General features: G+C 57.7%; 1 protein-coding gene across 1 annotated transcript; it reads right to left on the reverse strand.

Moving 5' to 3' along the window:
* Positions 1-205: 205 nt before the first annotated feature.
* Positions 206-14,589, reverse strand: LOC131094914 (actin filament-associated protein 1-like 2). Its single transcript, XM_058042508.1, has 17 exons — positions 14,530-14,589; positions 11,317-11,442; positions 10,486-10,560; positions 10,337-10,392; positions 9,798-9,897; positions 9,501-9,727; positions 8,460-8,639; positions 7,261-7,344; positions 6,581-6,665; positions 5,224-5,441; positions 4,710-4,834; positions 4,517-4,634; positions 4,296-4,404; positions 3,513-3,662; positions 2,156-2,313; positions 1,945-2,055; positions 206-628 (listed from the first exon to the last, which is right to left on the reverse strand). Exons 1-17 carry the CDS (start codon positions 14,543-14,545, stop codon positions 602-604), a joined length of 1,965 nt encoding a protein of 654 aa, XP_057898491.1. The 5' UTR covers positions 14,546-14,589; the 3' UTR covers positions 206-601.
* Positions 14,590-16,803: the final 2,214 nt, after the last annotated feature.

Genomic DNA, 16,803 nt, shown 5'->3' on the forward strand with positions numbered 1-16,803 from the left:
GGATGGGGATTGACCCCACAGATTCCTTCCCTGGAATCAGGACTGACCCCACAAACTCCTTCACCAGGATGGAACCCACACTCACCAGGATAAGGACAAGGACACCCCCTCTTCCCAGCTCACCCTTTCCCATAAACCTCAAGTTTTACAACATTTATTTTTTAATTCTCTAAAAAAAAAAAAAAATAATATACCATTTCTCCAATTCAAATCAAGCCCTGACAAGCACAGCTGTTGGAAAAGCACCCAGGGCCCAGCCCGGGTCCCACTGGCTCCAGGGAATGGAATCGGATCCCTCCCAAATAAATCTGGGTCCCCCGGGGTTTATCCACACCCATCCCTGGAAATTCGGGGTGTGGACAGAGCCAGCAGCTTCTGAAGTTGTGCACCCCAAAAAAGGAGGTGGGGATGCAGCAGGGAGAGGCAGGAGAGCCCCAGGTGGGGAGCTGATATGTGTGCATCGATATATCTGGATATAAAAATAGATGTGCGTAGTGGTAGCGTTGATACTGGTGGGTAAAATTCGAATTCCAGGCTGATCCCAGGCTGGTCCTGCACGATCCACGCGCGGCCCGATGTTCTCTGGGAGACTCTGTGGTGCTCACATCGCAGATTTCATCTCCCATTCCTAGATAAATTAAATTGGGGGGGGGGGGTCAATCCCTCATTTCCCTGTTCTGTAGGATCCCCTAAACCTTTCTGTCCTGGATTGCCGAGCAAACTGTGTCCTATTTGCCTTCTGCATGGCAGCTGGCTTCTGTTCAGTGGGCAGTTATCCTTATCTCTTCCACACCTACTCCTCCCTTATCTGCTGATAAGAGGCCATTGAATGTCCCTGCATGGCTGATAAGAGCTACAGCATCCCATTGGGAGATGTGAGCCCAGAGGGAGGAGCCAAGCATTCCTGCCCGGATATAATCTGGAGATTCTGGAACACCAGCCAAGCATTCCTGCCTGGATATAATCTGGAGATTCTGGAACACCAGCCAAGCATTCCTGCCTGGATATAATCTGGAGATTCTGGAACAGCAGCCAAGCATTCCTGCCTGGATATAATCTGGAGATTCTGGAACACCAGCCAAGCATTCCTACCCAGATACAATCTCGAGTTTCTAGGATTAACAGCACGGCTTTTCTCCACTGGATTCCCCAGAGGAGCAGCAGCTGCCTCTGCCCCTGGATCTTCAGAGGAAGACTCCACCCTTGTCCAGGATCCCTGCTCCAGCAGAACCAGCCCTGACACTGCAGGAGGGCTGAGCCACAATTCCAGTGGGACTGCTGCCAACACCCTGACCCACAGGGTGTCAGGTTGGGATCTGACTCTGCATTGTTTATCTTTTTATTTACTGCATTGTTTATTTTATCCTTTTATTTTCTTCCCTAATAAACTGCTATTCCTGCTCCCATATTTTTGCCTGAGAGAGACCCTTAATTTAAAATTTATAGCACTTCAGAGGGAGGGGGGTGTCACAGGCATCTTTTATGAAAAATCCTTTCCTTAGGATTTTTCCTCCTGAGAAGCCGAGAGGCCTCAGGAACAGAATGTAAACAATGGTTATCTGCTGCTGTGGAATGCAACAGGTGCATCTGTGATTGGCCCATGTTAGTTGTTTTTGATTATTGGCAAATCAATGCTCAGCTGGCTCGGACTCTCTGTCCAAGCCACAAGATTTTGTTATCATTCCTTCTTTTTCTATTCTTAGCCAGCCTTCTGATGAAATCCTTTCTTCTATTCTTTTAGTACAGTTTTAATATAATATATATCATAAAATAATAAATCAAGCCTTCTGAAACATGGAGTCTGATCCTCGTCTCTTCCTTCCTCCTCAGACCCCTGTGAACACAGTCACAGATGGGGTTTTACATTTTCCGTTTCAGGGGAGGCTCCTGCCTTCCTCAGCAGACACCTGGCTTTCAAACTGAGACACCTGATCCAGAATTTACCTTTGTCTTCCTCATCACATTTCCCTTCCCCGCCACAACCGGGGACGGCGGCGGCCTCAGGGCGCTCTTGGCTGACGTGGTGCGCTTCAGCAGTGGCCTGAGGAACGATCCCTGAGGGAAAAACAGCACAAAAAAGGGTCAGAGGTGCCCTCCAGACCTCGCTATCTGTGTAATTCAGGGGATCCTTTAATTCAAATCTCGGTGTTCCCACCTCGGAGCCAGCCGAGCTGGCGGTGGCAGCGATGTGACCCTTGAGGGACCTCCCGAGGCTCAGCAGGTTCATCTCGGAGCCGGCTCTCAGCCTGCCCTGCACGCCCCGCTCCAGCTGCCCCTGCACCTGCTGCTCCAGCTTGGGAAAGGCTCTGTGCCCTGCAAGGACAGCGGGAGCACTGCCAGGGCTGGGCACCACAGCTCTGCCCGCTTCCAAGGCCAGGAATGGGCAGTGCCCAGCCAGGAGTGGCCACAGAGTGGGCAGTGCCCAACCCAGCGTGGCCAGTGCCCAACCCAGTGTGGCCCCAGAGTGGGCAGTGCCTGGCCACAGAATGGGCAGTGCCTGATCACAGAGTGGGCAGTGCCCAATCACAGAGTGGCAGTGCCCAGCCAGGAGTGGGCAGTGCCTGACCAGGACTGGGCAGTGCCTGACCAGGAGTGGGCAGTGCCCAGTCCCAGAGTGCAGGAATGTGCTCTCTGTTGACAGAATTTTGTATTTGCTGGGAAATGCCCCAACAAAGGTGGAATGATGCATCTGACTCCATGTTCTCATTGCTTTATAATACTGTGTTATATTAAATAATATAATACAGTATTATAATATAATACAGTATTATATTCTATATAATATAAAAATAAAGAAAACTATGCCAAAGAATACATAAAGGATGCTTACGCAATGCTAAAAAGATAATAATGAAAACTCGTGACTCTTTCCAGAGTCCTGACACAGCTTGGCCCTGATTGGCCAAAAGAGTCAAAACAACTCACATCAAATCCAATGAAACAATCACCTGTGGGTAAACAATCTCCAAACACATTCCAGACAAGCAAAACACAGGAGAAGCAAATGAGATCAGAATTGTTTTCCTTTTCTTTGAGGCTTCTCAGCTTCCCAGGAGAAAAATCCTGGGCGAAGGAATTTTTTCAGAGAATGTGAATGCCACAATGGAGTGATGAAATTATTTTTTGTCTTTTTAAAAAAGGAAAAAAGCTCAGAAGTTTCTCTCTTTAATTGGGAATAAAGACACTTATAGGACTTTGGAGACTTTACTTCAAACTGAAGGACAGCCAATTGGACAGAAGCTAAAAAGTCTTGCTTAAGCAATTTACTAGAAAAGGAAGAGAACTGATGGGTTTTGTAGGGTGTTTTACTGGGAGCAAAAGCTTTTTGCCCTCAGCTCAGGTTTTCTCTGTAAAGAGCTTTGTTATTTTGCCTTCTATTAAAACTTTACTGTTTCTAACGTTACTACAGAAGCCATCGTGCTGATTTTATGCTACTTTAGGTGTGAAATATTTCTCGGAGAGCTCATAAAACCTGGCAGGAAGAGATCCCCAGAGCCCCTGTGTGCTCCTACCGATGAGGACATCGAGCCCTTCCCGTGTCCCCCTCCTCTGGGGCAGGGTCAGGGTGTGCTGGGACAGGCACAGATCCCGGCTCTGCACGCTGGGGCTGTCCTGGGGCAGCTGGGCACTGGCAGGCCTGGCACGGAGAGCTGGGGAGGGAGGGAAGAGGAGGCACGGTCAGGAGGAAGGGCAGGGAGGTGGCGGGGAGGGAAGGGGAGAGAAGGGAGGATCAGGAGGAAGGGAAGAGGAGGGAGAGTGAGGAGGAAGGAGAGAGGAGGGAGGGTCCAGATGAAGAGAAAGGATGATCAAAAGGAAGAGAGGACGAAGGAGGGTGAGGAGGAAGGGGAGAGAAAGGCTGATCATGGGGAAGGGAAGGGAAGGGAAGGGAAGGGAAGGGAAGGGAAGGGAAGGGAAGGGAAGGGAAGGGAAGGGAAGGGAAGGGAAGGGAAGGGAAGGGAAGGGAAGGGAAGGGAAGGGAAGGGAAGGGAAGGGAAGGGAAGGGAAGGGAAGGGAAGGGAAGGGAAGGGAAGGGAAGGGAAGGGAAGGGAAGGGAAGGGAAGGGAAGGGAAGGGAAGGGAAGGGAAGGGAAGGGAAGGGAAGGGAAGGGAAGGGAAGGGAAGGGAAGGGGAAGGATGCTCGGGAGACAGAGCAAAGGAGGAACACTGGGGAGAAAGGCAAGAGAAAGGATGATCAGGAGGAAGGGAAGAGGAAGAACAGGGCAAGGACACAAAAATCCCATCTCCCATCCCAGCCTGTGGAGCCAGGGAAGATGGGCACACCCCAGCCCCTCTCACCTGCCTGCCCGGGCCGGGCACCAGCCAGGGCGTTGCTGCTGGCACAGCTGGGCACGGCAGACGCTGCTCTCGGGCGCTGCCCCTGCGCTGCCCGGTCCAGGCTCTGCTGCTGCCGAAGAGGAGAAGCCCGTGGGCAAGGGGGTGGTGGGAGTGGGAGTGGGAGTGGATCCCCCCAGGCTGAGGGGCATAAATGGGTGGCACAGACCCCCAGCAGGTGTTACCAGCTGCTGCAGCCGCTCCGCGTTGGAGTGGAGCTGTTTGGGGGTCTCAGCTGGTCCCTGCCCGGAGGGATCGTCCATGTAGGCGTTGGGGGTGGGCACCCGGCGCAGCAGCAGCCCCCTGAGGGCAGAGGGGTCGCGTTACCCCCAAACCCCGCCCGGAGCGGGAGGGCCGGGGGGGTCCCCAGGTCCTTACCCGGCAGCGGGGCGGGTGCTCGGCCTGGGGGGTCTCGGGGGGGGCCCACTGCCCTTCTTTGGCTCCACTGCTCCCCTGGCCTGCAGGGTCTTCAGCCACGCTTCCCTTTCCTCGTCCGAACGGGCCTGGAGGGGCAGGGGCAGGGTTCAGGGGGCACCCACGAGGCAGGGTCTGGGCTCAGGGAGCGCCCTCGGGACAGGGTCTGGGTTCAGGGGGTGCCCCTTGGGGCAGAGTCTGGGCTCAGGGGTGCCCCCAGGGCAGGGTCTGGGCTAAGGGTGCCCGCGGAGCAGGGTCTGGCCTCAGGGGGTGCCCCTCTAGACAGGTTTCAGGCTCAGGGGGTGTCTGCCAGGGCAGAGTCTGGGCGCAGAGGACACCTCCAGGGCAGAGTCTGGGCTCAGGGGGTGCTCCTTGGGCAGGGTGCGGGCTTAGGGGTGTCCCAGGGCAGGGTCTGGGCTCAGGGGTGCCCCCCTAGACAGGGTGCAGGTGCTCCCCGGGGTACCCTGGTGTCCCTCACCTGCAGCAGGGCGAGCTCCCGGCCGCGCTGGGCGATTCGGATCCGGAGGTTCTGGGGGGAGCCGGCGGCAGCCCCAGGGGTCACCTCGCAGCCGTCCAGGCGCAGGGCACACACGGGGCGCTGGGCACCGCCAGGCTCGGGGAACATGCGCAGGGCTCCGTGCCGGACCGCGCACCACAGGCGCTGCCAGCGGCCCCGCAGCCGCACGGCCAGGAACCCTGCGGGCACCCGGTCAGCGGGCACGGGGGGCATTCGGGCACCCCCAAACCCCAGCCCCTCATAACTCTGGTCAGCAGAACCCCCAAATCCCGGAGCCTCGCAGCCCCCCCAAACCCTGGCCCCTCATAACCCTGGTCAGCAGAACCCCCAAATCCCGGAGCCTCGCAGCCCCCCCCAAACCCTGGCCCCTTGTAACCCTGGTCAGCGGGCACCCCCAAACCCCGGCCCCTCATAACCCTGGTCAGCGGAACCCCCAAATCCCGGAGCCTCGCAGCCCCCCCAAACCCCGTCCCCTCATAACCCTGGTCAGCAGAACCCCCAAATCCCGGAGCCTCGCAGCCCCCCCAAACCCCAGCCCCTCATAACCCTGGTCAGCGGAACCCCCAAATCCCAGAGCCTCGCAGCCCCCCCAAACCCTGGCCCCTTGTAACCCTGGTCAGCAGAACCCCCAAATCCCGGAGCCTCGCAGCCCCCCCAAACCCCGGCCCCTTGTAACCCTGGGCAGCGGGACCCCCAAATCCCAGCTCTTTGCAGGCCCCACCGGGAGAGGCACCCCCAAACCCCGGCCCCTCGCACCCTCCACCGGGGGCAGCACCCCCCAAACCCCGGCCCTTTGCAGCCCCCTGGGGACATTCGGGCACCCTCCAACCCCCGGCCCGGCACCCCCTGAACCCCACTAGCCAATTTCGAAAGCTGATCCTCTCTAATATCATCCTAACCATTAAGAAGCTATGAACCAGCATTAGGCTTATAAGCTAAATAAAGAGGGTTCCCCCCTGCTTAATGATTTGCCTCAACTAAACCCCAGTCCCTGATTTTTTATCATGCTCGCTTCATGACTCACTTTCTCTTTAATTATCCAACCCAAACTTCTGTCACTCATATCAATAAATCCCCCCTCCAGCAAACCACCCATTGCTCCAACCTCTACCCCCTGAACCTGGCCATGAACTGAAGCTTCTTTGACCAATTTTCAAGCCCATCCTTCCTAGGAATCCCTCTAATCCTCATCTCAATAACATTCCCAGCTCTCCTATTACCATCCCTAGGCAATCAATGAATTGCTAACCCCTCGCAGCCCCCCCAAATCCCGGCCCTTTGCAGCCCCACCGACCCCCGGCCCTTTTGCAGCCCCCACCTCCTTTGGCGTCCTCTCCGTGCCGCGGGCTGCGGGCCGGGCTCTGCCGGCAGCGATTCTCATCCTCCTCTTCCTCCCTGCCGAGCTGGGGCGTGGCAGGATGAGAACCCAGCTCGGTGGGGTCTGAGCCCCCTGCACCCCGACCCCCTCCCCAAAAGGAGCACGGGATTTGGGCTTGGGGTGCATTCCTGACCCTGACCCCCTCCCCAAAAAGAGCCAAGGATAAGGGGTTGGGGTGCATTTCTGACCCTGACCCCAAAAGGAGCCAAGGATAACGGATTGGCGTGCATTCCTGACCCCCTCCCCAAAAGGAGCCAAAGATGAGGGGTTTGGGTGTATTCCTGACCCTGATCCCCTCCCCAAAAGGAGCCCAGATATGGGGTTGGGGTGCATTCCTGACCCCCTCCCCAAAAGGAGGGCGAGATTTGGGGTTGGGGTGTATCCCTGACCCTGACCCCCTCCCCAAAAGGAGCCAAGGATAAGAGGTTGGGGTGGATTCTTGACCCCTCCCCATAAGGAGCACAGGATTTGGGGTTGGGGTGTATCCCTGACCCCCTCCCCAAAAGGAGCCCAGATATGGGGTTGGAGTGTATCCCTGACCCCCTCCCCAAAAGGAGCCCAGATATGATGTTGGGGTGCATTCCTGAGCCGTTCCTGGGTTTCCCGTGGGACAAACTCACCCTGCAGAGCCTCGAGGAAGGTGACGCAGGGACACTGAGGGCCGCCAGCCCGCTCGGGGCATCGCTGCTCACCTCCTCGATCACCTGCCGGGTGAAAGGGGCAGTGCTGCAGCTAAAAACGCTCCTCACAACCCCGAGAAAGGCATGGGGACACACCCCGGGAGCACCAGAGCGGGGCCACACCCCCATTTCCCCTGTGGGAATCCACAAAATCAGAGGGTTTTGGGAAAGCTGCAAAAGGCAAGGCTTAGAGACAGCAGAACTGTGATCAGAGCCAAGCAGCAGCCATGAGATTGGTCAGCAGAAAAATTATGTAAAATGTAGAAAAGCAAGGACAAATAGAACAATGGCCTGTGTATTAACGCTTGTCTAGAATAACTCCCTAAGCTACACAAAAGTTTATCTGGTGAGATATTAGGAAGTTTGAAGCTTAATAATGGAGCTCTGTGTGTTGTGCTTTAAGGCTTACAAGTAAGCATTATATTCGAAATAAACAAGCACTGTTTTAACCAAAGGTACCTGTGCTTATAGTGGTTGGATAGAACTGCTGTCAATGTGCTTTTGCTTTGTGTGATTGGTCAAGAAGCTTATAAAGTGAGTTTTAACATTAAGTTCTTGGTCTGCTGGCTGGGATATGAGCTGCTGGCATCTTCCCATTGTCATAACCATGGGATGAGGCTGATGCTGGAAAATAAAACAGCTCAAGGCTCGTTCCCAGCAGTCCTGTCCCGTTTGTGATGTGTACACAGTGTGACCGTGTTCACGGGGGTTTCTGACTGGGGAAGAGATGAGGATCTGACTCCATGTTTCAGAAGGCTTGATTTATCATTTTGTGATATATATTACATTAAAACTATACTAAAAGAAGAAAAGGTTTCATCAGAAGGTTAGCTAAGAATAGAATAGAAAAGAATGATAACAAAAGCTTGCGGCTCGGCTCTCTGTCTAAGCTAGCTGGGCTATAATTGGCCGTTAATTACAAACATCCAACATGAGCTAATCAAAGATCCACCCGTTGCATTCCACAGCAGCAGCCAACCATTGTTTACATTTTGCTCCTGAGGCCTCTCGGGCTTCTCAGGAGGAAAAAAATTTGAAGGCAAGTACTTTCTATGAAAGATGTCTGTGACATACGCAGCCCCCAGCCAGCAGCATCCCCCTGCCCACCCCGCTCCTGCCCGGCTGCAACACCTCCAAACCTTCCTCCAGTCCTCGGCCTGCTGCCGGCTCTGGAAGCCGATGACCAGCACCTCTCCTGCTGTCCCTGTCACCTTCAGGGCGTGTGGCATCTTCTTGCCCCGCTGCTCCTTGGCGGTGACGCGGCAGCCGCGCAGGTCCAGCTCCAGCACGGGCTGCAGGTCAGCGGCGCACCTGAAACACTGAGGGGGCACAGAGGGGTGAGGGGGGCACAGAGGGGGCACAGAGACCCGTCCATGGCTGTAGGAGTGTCAGGGGGTAGGATGGTGGGGATGGAGGGAGATGAGAGATCTCTGAAGGCAGGTGGTGGAATTTGGGGTTTATGGCAAAGGGGCCTTGCTGGGAGCTGCCAGGCACAGCTCAGAGCAGGCCTGAGAGAAGAGAAAGAGAGGTAAAGAGAGTGGTAAAGAGGATGAGAGAGAAAAATTCCCATTACAATACCATAAATCTTCTTCTGGTAATGGAATTTGGGGTTTATTGCAAAGGGCCTGGGTGCAGGGCCCTTGTTTGGAGCTGCCAGCCACAGCTCAGAGCAGGCCCGAGAGAGGAGAGGGGGAGAGAGGATGAGAGGGTAAGAGAGTAAAAAAGGGTAAGAGAGTAAAAGGGGTACCAGGGAGAAGTTTCTGTTCCAATACAATAAATCTTCTTCTGTGTTGAATATTCTAATTCTCACTAACCAATCCAGTACAAGATACAAATCCTACAGCATTTACATACAGCCTATAAGAATCATTACATTACCATCCTGTGTTACATTTTAAACCCTAAAAACTCCTCTTTGGGCCCCTTCTGCCAAGCTGTAGGGTCTGCTGAGCCTTGGAGCTGTCTGCAAGCAGAGGGTGTTGTTCCATCCAAAGGGGATCACCTTCAGCCAGCCACACCATTGTTTTCCAGTTGTTCAGTAACTGCGGGATCTCAAAGCTTGCTTTCATTTCCATCTCACTTATAATTTCCATATTCTCAAAACCTTTTGCCAGACAATCATATTGACAAGGCTTTCCTGTTCCATCTCCCCCCTCCACGCCTTCCTCCACCCTCCTCACCAGCAGCACGTGCTCCCTGACGATGAAGAGCTGCTTTGCCCACTGTCCCAGCCAGCGCTTCCTCCAGAGGAACCCGCAGAGCTGCGGCTCGGGGCGCCCGGGGGGCTCGGCCTCGGTGCTGGAGCGCAGGTAATGAGCCCGGTCCTTCACCCCTTCCTCCTCCTCCTCCTCCTCCTCTTCCTCCTCTCCGTACGACTCGTAGTGGCTGCTGTCGCTGTCGCCGCCGCCTGGGAGCGGGGATGGGGTCAGGGCTGGGAGGGTGGGGGGCGCTGGGGAGGGGGCGCGGGGGGATCTCACCGGTGCTGCCGTGCCCGGGGGGTTCGGTGTCCTCGTAGGAGTCATTGGTTGGAAGGGCTGGAGGGTTTGGGGGTCTTGGGGGGGCACCCAGCTCCTTGTTCTGGGGGTACAAAGGGGTTCCAGATGTGCTGCCCACCCCGGGGAACCTCACAGGGTCCGGGGGCAGGTGGGAACCAAAAACCCTTCAGGTCTGCCTGGACCCTCGGTGCCAGTAAGGTTGGCCAGCGGTGCCATCCCGGGCATGGGATGGGCCCCTCTCTCCCAGCCTCTGAGCCCTCCAGCTCCTGCTGCCCACCCTGAGCCCCTCAGCCCTCAGTATCCCCTCTCCCACCCTATTGAGCCCCCTCGGTGCTCCTCTCCCACTCCCTGAACCCCCCAGCCCCTCGGTGCCCCCTCTCCGACCCCCCTGAGCCCCCCAAACCCCTCAGTGCCCACCTGAGCCCCCCAGCCCCTCAGTGCCCCCTCTGCCATCCCCCTGATCCTGCTGCCCCCTCTCCCACACCCCTGATCCCCCCCCAGCCCCTCGTTTCCCCTCTCACCTCTCCGTGAGGGCCCAGCCGGGCTCTGCCTCCCGCTGCATCCGCGCTCCCGGAGCCTGCGGGGAAAATCAGCTCCATGCTGGGGTGCTGAGGGGTCAGGGACCCCCCAAAACACGCGTGGAGGAGGAGATTGGGTTGGTGGGACTCACCCGGGCTGGCCTGGCCCTGCTGAGGCCCTGGGGAGGGCGAGAGGCAGCGCATGATCATGTACTCGGCATCCTCTGCTGCAAGGGGGCAAGGCCGAGGGACAGTCATGGACCTGTCATTGGTCCTAAACATGTTCATACTCCTAACCCTAATAACCCTCTCCACCCCATCCTTGTGGGAGTGTCAGGGGCAGGATGGTGGGGACGGACAGAGAGGAGAGATCTCTGCAGCCAGGTCGTGGAATTTGGGGTTTATTGCAAAAGGCCCTGCTGGGAGCTGCCAGGCACAGCTCAGAGCAGGCCTGAGAGAGAGAAAGAGAGGTAAAGAGAGTGGTAAAGAGGATGAGAGAGAGGTTCCCATTACAATACAATAAATCTACTTCTGGTCGTGGAATTTGGGGTTTATTGCACAGGGCCTGGGTGCAGGGGCCTTGTTTGGAGCTGCCAGGCACAGCTCAGAGCAGGCCCCAAAGAAGGAGAGAGAGATAAAGAGAGAGAAGGCAAGAGCGTGATAAAGAGAGAATGAGAGAGTAAAAGAGAGGATCAGAGGACAAGGTTCCTGTTACAATACAATAAATCTTCTTCTGGTCATGGAATTTGGGGTTTATTGCACAGGGCCTGGGTGCAGGGCCCTACTGGGAGCTGCCAGCCACAGCTCGGAGCAGGCCCGAGAGAAGAGAGGGGGAGAGGATGAGAGGGTAAGAGAGTAAAAGGGGTAAGAAAGCGAGGTTCCTGTTCCAATACAATAAATCTTCTTCTGTGTTGAGTATTCTAATTCTCACTAACCAATCCAGTACAAGATACCAATCCTTGCACCCCCAGCCCCGCACTCACCCGGGCCCTGCAGCCGCCCCAGCAGCTCCCACACCGATTTCTTCTTGGCCCGAGCAGCAGCGCTGAGGCTCTCGCGGTCCAGGAGGAGCAGGAAGGAGCGTAGGTCCGACAGCAGCTTGTCCAGGTCTGCAGGGGACAGGGACAGTGACAGAGATGTGACACCGCACCCCAGAGCACCGTGTGGGCACGGGTGCCCTGCCCTGGGCACTGCTGGAGGGTCCCTGATGTCTTGGGGATGTCCCCGATGCCACGGAGGGTCCCTGATGTTATGAGGTGTCCCCAATGTCATGGAGGGTCCCTGATGTCTTGGGGATGTCCCTGATGCCATGGAGGATCCCCGATGCCATGGGGTGGCCCCAATGCTGCGAAGGGTCCCTGATGCCATAGGAGGACCCTGATGCCTTGGGGGTGTCCCGATGCCATAGGGTGTCCCTGATGCCTTGGGGGGACCCCAATATTGTGGGGGGACCATGATGCCATGGAAATGTCCCCAATGCCATGAAGGGTCCCCAGTGCCATGGGGGTGTCCCCAATGCCATGGGGGGACCCCAATGCCTTGGGATGTCCCTGATGCCATGAGGTGTCCCTGATGCCATGGAGAGTCCCCGATGCCATGGGGTGGCCTCAATGCCGTGAGGGGTCCCTGATGCCATAGGAGGATCCTGATGCTATGGGGGTGTCCCTGATGCCTTGGGGTGTCCCCAATGCCATGGAGGGACCTTGATTCCATGGAGGGACCCTGATACCATGGGGGTGTCCCTGATACCAGGGGGGTGTCCCTGATACCAGGGGGGTGTCCCTGATGCCATGAGGTGTCCCTGATGCTGTGGCGGGCACGTGCCCGGTCCCACCAGCCCTGCCCTTCTGTGGCACCTGCCCCGGCCGGGCACAATCCGGCCATTGAGTGGCGTGGGGGCATCGGGGGAGGATGAGGAGGGGGCCCTGTGGGGATGAAGGCTCCTCTGTTGCGCTGACAGAGCCGGTTTGTTCCCGGTTTGTTCCCGGTTTGTTCCCGGTTGCTGCTGCACGTGCAGAGGAGGAGGAGGAGGAGGAAGATGAGGAGGAGGAGGAGGAAGAGGAGCCCTGGCAGGCTGGAGCAGCTGATGAAGGCTGAAATGCTGAGGGCACGGACAGGGATGAATCCCAGATTTCTCCGGGTTAACGGGGATGAATCCCAAATTTCTCCAGGGATGAATCCCAAATTTCTCCAGATAAAGGGGGATGAATCCCAGATTTCTTCAGGTTGACAGGGATGAATCCCCAGTTTCTCTGGTTTAACAAGGATGAATTCCAAATTTCTTCAGGTTAACGGAAATGAATCTCAAATTTCTCCAGGGATGAATCCCTGGAGAATTTCTCCAAGTTAACAGGGATGAATTCCAAATTTCTTCAGGTTAATGGGAATGAATCCCAAATTTCTCCAGGAATGAATTCCAAATTTCTTCAGGTTAATGGGGATAAATCCCAAATTTCTCTGGGTTAACAGAGATGAATCCCAAATTTCTCCAAGTTAACAGGGATGAATCCCAAATTTCTCCGGGTAATGGGAATCAATCCCAAATTTCTCCAGGAATGAATTCCAAATTTCTTCAGGTTAATGGGGATAAATCCCAAATTTCTCTGGGTTAACAGAGATGAATCCCAAACTTCTCCAGGTAATGGGGCTGAATCCCAAATTTCTCTGGGTTAACAGAGATGAATCCCAAATTTCTTCAGGTTAACGGGGATGAATCCCAAATTTCTTCAAGTTAACGGAGATGAATCCCAAATTTCTTCATGTTAATGGGGATGAATCCCAAATTTCTTCATGTTAATGGGGATGAAGCTCAAATTTCTCCAGGGATGAATCCCAAATTTCTCCGGATTAAGGGGGATGAATTGCAAATTTCTCTGGGTTAATGGGGATGTGGTGCCCCCCAAAAAAGTGCTGGCACCCCATGGGTGAGGAGGGGAAAGGAATCCCCCCTTCCACGCGTGTCCAGGCGTGGGTGAAGCCCCCTCCCCACCCCGGAGCTGCTGGCACGGGGGTCCCCCCGTCCCCTCCGCGCATCCCCGGCCGCGGAGCCCACACCCAGCCCGGGGGGAGAGGAAACATCTGGCAGCGCTGAGTCCGGGCCGAGCAACGCCGGAGCGGGGCCCAAACATCTGGATTTGCCTGGAAACCGGGGCAGGGGCGGGGGGGGAAGCGCTCCCAGCGGGGAAAGCGGCGGGGGCTGGGGAAGGGCCGGGCTGGAGGGACCTGCGGGGCACACGGGGACTGTCCCCCCCTGGCCAGCGCGCCTGGCTCGTCCCCTCCCTCCCTCCCTCCGTGCTCTCCTCCGCCCAGGCTGAATTCCTCGGCAATGACATCTCCGTCCTCTCTCTCACCCTTCTGCCCTCCGTGCGCCCCCCCCGCGCTGCCCCCCGGCCGCTGGGGCAGCGATCCGTGCCCAGCCGTGCCCAGCCGTGCCCGCAGCCCGCGCGGGGGCTGCCCTGAGCGCTGGCCCGGTGCCCGGTGCCCGCCGCCGTGCCAAGGGAAAGCGGCCGGGATGGAAAACATCTGCGGGGCGGGAGGAAAACGCCCCCCCAAACACACACAGAGCGTCTCCTAGCAAAGCTCCAGCGGCACCGTGGCTTCCTCATCATCATCATCCTCATCCTCATCCTCGCGGCCCCGGGGATGCCATGGGAACGGCGGTGCCCGGGTGATGCCAGCGCGGTTCGGGGCAGCTTTTTGGGGTTTTATCGGGGCGTGTGTGGGGGTGACCCGGGGGTGGCTCGGGCCCAGCGCGGGATGACTCAGAGGAGGCTGCGGGAGCTGCTCGCGGCCACGGCGTGACTCGTCATGTGCGGAGGCTCCAGGCCACGGCTGCAGGGTGGGGACGCTCCCCCCGCGGCTGCTGCGCCCCCAAACTGCCCCTGGGAGGGCGCTGGAAAGGGGCGCTGTGCCCCCCCTACCCTGCCACGGCAGTGTCGGGGCGACACCTCAATGTCGGGGGGAGACCCCAATGTCAGGGGGACACCCCGATCCCTCCTTCCCCCCCCAGCTCTGACCCCTTTTCCCCCCGCGCCTCCCACCCCCCCATTTCACCCCCTCCTCTTTTCCCGAACCCCCTTTTCCCATCCTCGCCCCCACGGGCAGCCCCGCAGCCTCCCCCAGGGCTGAACCCCCTTTTCCCCCCGGGTTTGGGTCGGTGCCCCCCGGCCTCGCATCCCTTTGGAGCCCCCCCGTACCTCGCTGCCGGGACATGGTGCGGGAGCGGTCACATCGCGCCGGGACCGGGACCGGGACCGGGATCCGAACTGGGATCGGGATCCGGGACCGGGATCGGGATTGGGATCCGGACCGGGATTAGGACAGGGATCGGGATCTGGACCGGGATGGGGACCGGGATCCGGACCGGGATGAGGATCGGGATTGGACTGGGGACAGGGATCAGGATTGGGACCAGGACCGGGATCGGGATTAGGACAGGGATCGGGACCGGGACCGGAACCGGGATCAGGATTAGGACAGGGATCGGGATTGGGTTCGGGTTCAGGGCAGTGACCGGGATCGATATCGGGATCGGTACCGGAACCTAAACCAGGATCGGGATTGGGACAGGGATCAGGATCGGGATCCAGACGGGGAACGGGATCGGGGTCGGGACCGGGATCAGGACGGGGATCAGGATCAGGACAGGGATCGGGATCGAGACCGGGACCGAGATCGGTACCGGAACCGAAACCAGGATCGGGACAGGGATCGGGATTAGGATGAGGATCGGGAATGGGATCGGGACAAGGACCGGGATGGGGATCGGTACCGGGTTGGGCACCGGGACCGGGCCCGCGCTGTCCCGGCCCGGCTCGGCTCGCACACGCCCTGCGGGCCCCCAGCGCAGCCCGGCCGGGGCGGGAGGAAGGCGGGGAAGGCTCCGCGTCCTCCTCGGAGCAGCACCGCCATCTGCAGGGACCCGGCCCCCAAAAATCCAGGGGGAATTTTGGACAAGGGGAGGAAGAAAAGCTGCGGAGCCGGGCTGGATAAAGCCATTTCACCTTTAATTGTAAGCAAAAAATCACTCTCACGCGGATTCTCCGACACCAGCAAATAAAATAAACTCTAACAAAAAACAGAGAAAGTGAATCACTGTAGTCCAGTCTGAAAACAACCCATATTTATATATATATTTATAGATATGTCGTTTGTAGCAGTGAAAGGCAAGTATGGGCCAGTGAATTCCCGATAAATTACATTCTTTACATCCCAACAAGGTCTAGCGGCTGGAAAGTGGCTGGAAACAAAAACCGGGGAGCGTGGAGGGGTCGGGGGGTGCGGGGAGAGAGGGGTCCTGCCCAAAACGTGTGCCTGGAGAGGGGAAAGGGAAGGGAAGGTGCTGCCCGGTGCCGAGCCTTGTCCGGGAGGGGACAGGGACAGTGGCGAGCCCTGGAGAGCGGGCACGGTGCCCATCGAGCCGTGCCCTGCTCCAGTCCATCCGTGTCTGTTCGGTGGCCAAATTATCACTCCAGCGCCCTCCAAATCATCACTCCAGTGCCCTCCTGTGCCCCCCAAATCACCACTCCAGTGCCCTCCTGTGCCCCCCAAATCACCACTCCTGTGCCCTCCTGTGCCTCCCAAATCTTCACTCCAGTGCCCTCCAAATAATCGTCCCAGTGCTCCCCAAATTATCACTCCTGTGCCCCCAAATCATCACTCAAGTGCTCTCCTGTGCCCCTGAAATCATCGCTCTGGTGCCTCCGAAGTCATTGCCCCAGTGTCCCCAAATCATCTCTCCTGTGCCCCCCAAATCATCACCCCAGTGCTCTCCTGTGCCCCCCAAATCATCACTCTAGTGCCCTCCAAATCATCACCCCAGTGCTCTCCTGTGCCCCTCAAATCATCACCCCAGTGCCCCCCAAATAATCGCCCTAATGCCCCCAGATCATCGCTCCTGTGCCCCCCAAATCATCGCCCCCTGCATCCCCCCCATCCACAGCTGGAGATGCCCCAGGGTCCCCCCACCCCAACCCTGCCACCCCCGGGGTGCCCTCCCTGCCCCTCTGCCCAGCCCGGAGCTGGGGGGCGTTGGCAGTGTGTCCTTGGGGTCCCCTCTGCAGCTCCTGGCACAGGAGGGACCGGGGGGGGACGGAGCTGGGGGGCTGCAGGGATTGGGGGTTAAGCTGGGATTTAGGCCTGGCTTTGCTGGGAGAACATCGGTCTGGCAGTGTGGGCTCTTCCCGAGCCTCGGGGTGGGCACAGGGACACCTTGGGGGGCACCTCGGGGTGGGAGATGGGCACAGCAGAACCCCCCAGCGCCACCTCAGCGGTGCCAGGGGGCTGAAAGCAGAGCCAGGAACATTCCTGGGGGAAGGGGGGGGAAAGGGGGGCACAAAGCCCAGAGACCCCCTCAGCCGAACCGTGCCCACCATGGGGCAGGGGCTGGTTCGAGTCCCCCCAGCCCCTTCCCCCTGTGCCAGGCAGGTTGGAGCCCCCCCGACCCCATTCCCCCGTGCCAGGCAGGTTCG

Source organism: Melospiza georgiana, chromosome 31 (genome assembly GCF_028018845.1).
Source record: "Melospiza georgiana isolate bMelGeo1 chromosome 31, bMelGeo1.pri, whole genome shotgun sequence".
NCBI classification, from domain to species: Eukaryota; Metazoa; Chordata; class Aves; order Passeriformes; family Passerellidae; genus Melospiza; species Melospiza georgiana.